Below are 4173 nucleotides of genomic sequence, written 5' to 3'. Positions count from 1 at the left end.
CCTTTGACCCTTTGCTGACGTCACACGTGGGAAAAATCACGTGTCCACAGCATTTGGGTCAGATAGCTGAGGAAGACTGTGATTCAGTCGTAAATTCCGGTGAGTCAAATTTTGAGTTGGAGAACAGTTTAAATTTTTCATACGAAAATCAAACTGTTCTCAAACTTACCAGGAATTATTCGGTTCTTCTGCTTTCTGACAAGTGACTTTTACCCATTTGTGACGTCATCACTGGGTCAAAATTCGTCTGAAGTCGGTACCACCCCCCGTCCCGGTTGAGCCAAGGTTTTCGTAAATGGCTCCTCTTCCATGCTATCAATCAAAGCTATGTAGGCTATCATCACGTTTTAGGCATGACTTTAAAAGATGATCCGTGACTCAATATCCTTATTTTATTAGAAGTGTAGAAATATGATATTGGTTTGTTGTTACGTCTATACTGTTTTATTACTGATGCATTATGATGATGAATGCCACTTTCTTCAGGACCTCTATGTTGTAGCTGGTAGAGGAAATAAAGAGAAGGTGAAGCGACTGATCCAACAAGGAGTGGATGTCAACTGCGCCGGCTTTGTGAGTAGGAAGAAACCAGACATTTTACCACAATCCTGTTTCATCACAGGTCAGGTTAAGGGGCGGGGAGGGATGTGTACCTGTCGGGTACACACACATTTCAAGACACAGAGACGACCCTATTTAGTAGGGTCGACTTAACTAACACACTATAGTCCCCCCCCCCACATCTCTTTGCCCCAACGTGAAATAAAAAAAAATATCAGATACTGAACAAGAAATTTTGCGTGGGGAGATAACAGCCCAGAGCACAGATGGACATTTAAAAATCGGACAATAGTCGATGTGTACTACATGTGATTGACATGTCTGAAAATTGAACGAAACGCATATTAAGTGTTTGTTACTACATGTATATGGCTTTGTCCCTATGAATGATATAGTATAAATAACGTAATATAAAAGTATGTTAAGTGATAATTTAAAAAGTGTCCATAAAAAACACAAGTGCTTCTCTTACCATGTATATGTCATCTCTGTTTCTGCTGTCACAGAATGGAGACACGCCACTTCACTGTGCAGCCACAAGAGGACATGTTGGTGTTGCAGAACTCCTCCTGAATGCTAGAGCACGGGTGAACAGTAGGAATCAGGTAAGGGTTGATACTTACAACAGGTGGGTGATGGACATGTTTGAATGTTGAACATCTGGTATATACTGGTGTTGACTATGACAATGTCAATGAGGACATGCCACTCTTCCCATGTGTATTAAATGCCATCTCTGTTCTGCTGCTACAGTTTAAAGAGTCGCCACTTCACTGTGCAGCTACAGGAGGACATGTCGGTGTTGCAGAACTCCTCCTGAAGGCTGGAGCACAGGTGGACAGTAGGGATCAGGTAAGGGTTGATGCTTCCTATAGGTTATGGACATTTTGAAGCAAGTTTAAACTGCAATTTCCTACAAAAACAAATTGGACTCACCCAAATTTTCGACTGTACAACTCCAGTCTTTGTCAAGGAATAAGCAATCCACCGTTTCCGTGACGTCACGCAGATAACACGTGACTCCGTGAGCAGTGGATCATAGGTTGCAAAAAGTATGTGGCGCCCCCGTCTCTTTTGAAGGATGGTTGTAATGTCTAATGTAGATGGCCTCTTTAATCCCTCGTGCAAAGAAGTCCGGTTCTGTGTCCAAGATTCTTACTTTGTCCAGTGAGACCGAATGTCCAGGGAGACTGAATGTCCAGGCGATTCTATGTGTATATGTTGTGAGACCTCCGAAGTGGTCGAGCTAGGTCGTTTGTGTTCTAAGAACCTAGCCTTGAGGAATCTTTCAGTCTCTCCAATATAGGTTTCCTTACATGGGCCCTTGGAATTCTGTCCTTGACACTGTATATGGTAAACTACCCCACATTTGCTTTCCTTTGGTGTTTTGTCCGTTGGTGAAACCAGTATATTACTAAGGGTTCTAGTTTGTCTAAAGCAGGTCTTAATCCCATGCGTAGCAAAGATCCTCCTGAACCCTTCACTCAGGCCTTTCCTGTAAGGCAGAACAACTAGGCCTCTATTTGGGCTCTTGTTCTTGTTCTGGCTTTTGTCTGAAAGATCTCTCAAGGCTAGGTTCTTAGAACACAAACGACCTAGCTCGACCACTTCGGAGGTCTCACAACATATACATGTAGAATCGCCTGGACATTCAGTCTCACTGGACACAGTAAGAATCTTGGACACAGAACCGGACTTCTTTGCACGAGGAATAAAAGATGCCATCTACATCAGGGCATTACAACCATCCCTCAAAAGAGACCGGGGGCGCCACATACTTTCTACAACCTATGATCCACTGCTCACGGAGTCACGTGTTATCTGCGTGACGTCAAGGAAGCGGTGGATTGTTCATTCCTTGACAAAGACTGGAGTTGTACAGTTGAAAATTTGGGTGAGTTCAATTTGTTGTGTTGGAGATTGCAGTTTAAACAGATGAACTTTCAAGATTAGGTTATGAACATGTTTGAGTGTAAGCTATAATAGTAACGGGAATTTCTTACCATGTAATGCCTGTTTCTCCTGTCACAGGATGAAAACACACCACTTCACTGTGCAGCTTTAGAAGGACATCTTGGTTTTGCTGAACTCCTCCTGAAGGCTGGAGCACAGGTGGACAGTAGGATGCGGGTAAGGACTGATACTTACTACAGGTGATGGAAATGTTAAGGTGTTCAACGTCAGGCATATTAAGTGTTTACTAGCCTTAAAAATGTGAACTTCTATTGCTATGTGATGCTCTGTTCCAGCTTTTTGACACGCCACTTCACAAGGCAGCTTCAAGAGGACATGTTGGTGTTGCTGAACTCCTCCTGAAGGCTGGAGCACAGGCGGACAGCAGGGATGACGTAAGGGTTGATGCTTACTACAGATGATGTACATGTTTAAAGTTTATTATGCTAATGGTAGCCATTTTAAGGCTTTTTTTAAGGTGAAACCTGGTGCTTGTATGTTCCTATAATCTTGCTCCGGGATCCCAGGGCCTGTAAAGATTCTGTGCTTCGAATTCAAGTTCAAATTAAATTCATTTATTTACACACACACACAATCATTGCATTCCCATAAAGATCGGGCAATCGTGGTAGTGTAACTAGTAACAAAGACAGCCCCACCGTCTTACCGTTCCTGTTATACCATTTTAATAAGGAATACTTATCATAACCAAATAATCTGAAACAGTTGCCCGACATGCAGTAAACAGTTGCATAATGGTCAACAGTTGCAGTATCATTAAAGCACGACTGGACTGGCCAGGCCAAAAAACAGTCAGCAATATTTAGCGCAGTCCGTATAATCAGCAACAGTTCCAGCCAGCATAGCGAGTTAATACCGGTCAAATAGCCGGGCGATCGCGAAAACAATTCAACGACATTATAGGGATTTTCTAAAATATGCATTTACTTCACATGTCAAATTACACAGAAATGCTACGCGCAGAACAATGCGTTTTGGCTGCGAACATCTGCAAGAAGAAGAAAACTTATTACAAAGAATTGATTGAATCACATTGTAAAGACGGGAACACTAAACAGCTTTGGGCTGTTATCAACGGAATACTTGGTAGAAACACACGCAAAACCCCAACTGTCATAGAGACAGATGGAAGAATATACACAAAACCAACTGATATACTGAATACTTCAATGAATATTTTATTAACAAAGTGGATAGTCTCACACAGGGAGGTGACATAGACCTAGACGGTATAACAGCACCGATTGAGGACAAAATCATGGCATCCAAGAACTGTGCCTTTTCTTTTCAAGAAGTAACAGTCTGCCAAGTCCAAAAGTTACTTCACTCTCTTCCATTAAGTAAATCCAAAGGAATTGATACTATCGACAACACGTTACTAAGAATCTCTGCAGACTACATATCAGGACCTCTGTGCCACATTTTCAATTCTTCATTCAGACAGGGAATATTTCCTACTCAGTGGAAACAGGCTAAGATCATCCCTCTCATAAAAAAACAAAAGTCAGATGGACCCAATAGCCGTCCTATCAGCCACTTACCCGCAATAAGTAAACTGATGGAGAAGATATGTAATCACCAAATTCATACTTACCTTACCTCCAATGACATTCTATCCCACAGCCAGCACGCATATAA

General features: G+C 42.1%; 1 protein-coding gene across 1 annotated transcript; it reads left to right on the top strand.

Moving 5' to 3' along the window:
* Positions 1-486: 486 nt before the first annotated feature.
* Positions 487-2936, top strand: LOC109485546 (ankyrin repeat and SOCS box protein 10-like; the record flags this gene model as incomplete). Its single annotated transcript, XM_019789238.1, has 5 exons — positions 487-573; positions 1068-1166; positions 1315-1413; positions 2593-2691; positions 2811-2936. Coding segments are annotated over 5 exons (510 nt in total), but the record flags the coding sequence as incomplete, so codon positions are not given.
* Positions 2937-4173: the final 1237 nt, after the last annotated feature.

This window comes from Branchiostoma belcheri, unplaced genomic scaffold (genome assembly GCF_001625305.1).
Source record: "Branchiostoma belcheri isolate BF01 breed outbred unplaced genomic scaffold, Haploidv18h27 scaffold764, whole genome shotgun sequence".
In the NCBI taxonomy this organism is placed as follows: domain Eukaryota; kingdom Metazoa; phylum Chordata; class Leptocardii; order Amphioxiformes; family Branchiostomatidae; genus Branchiostoma; species Branchiostoma belcheri.
The sequence above is the reverse complement of the archived record's forward strand: the minus strand, read 5'-3'. Positions and strand labels throughout refer to the sequence as shown.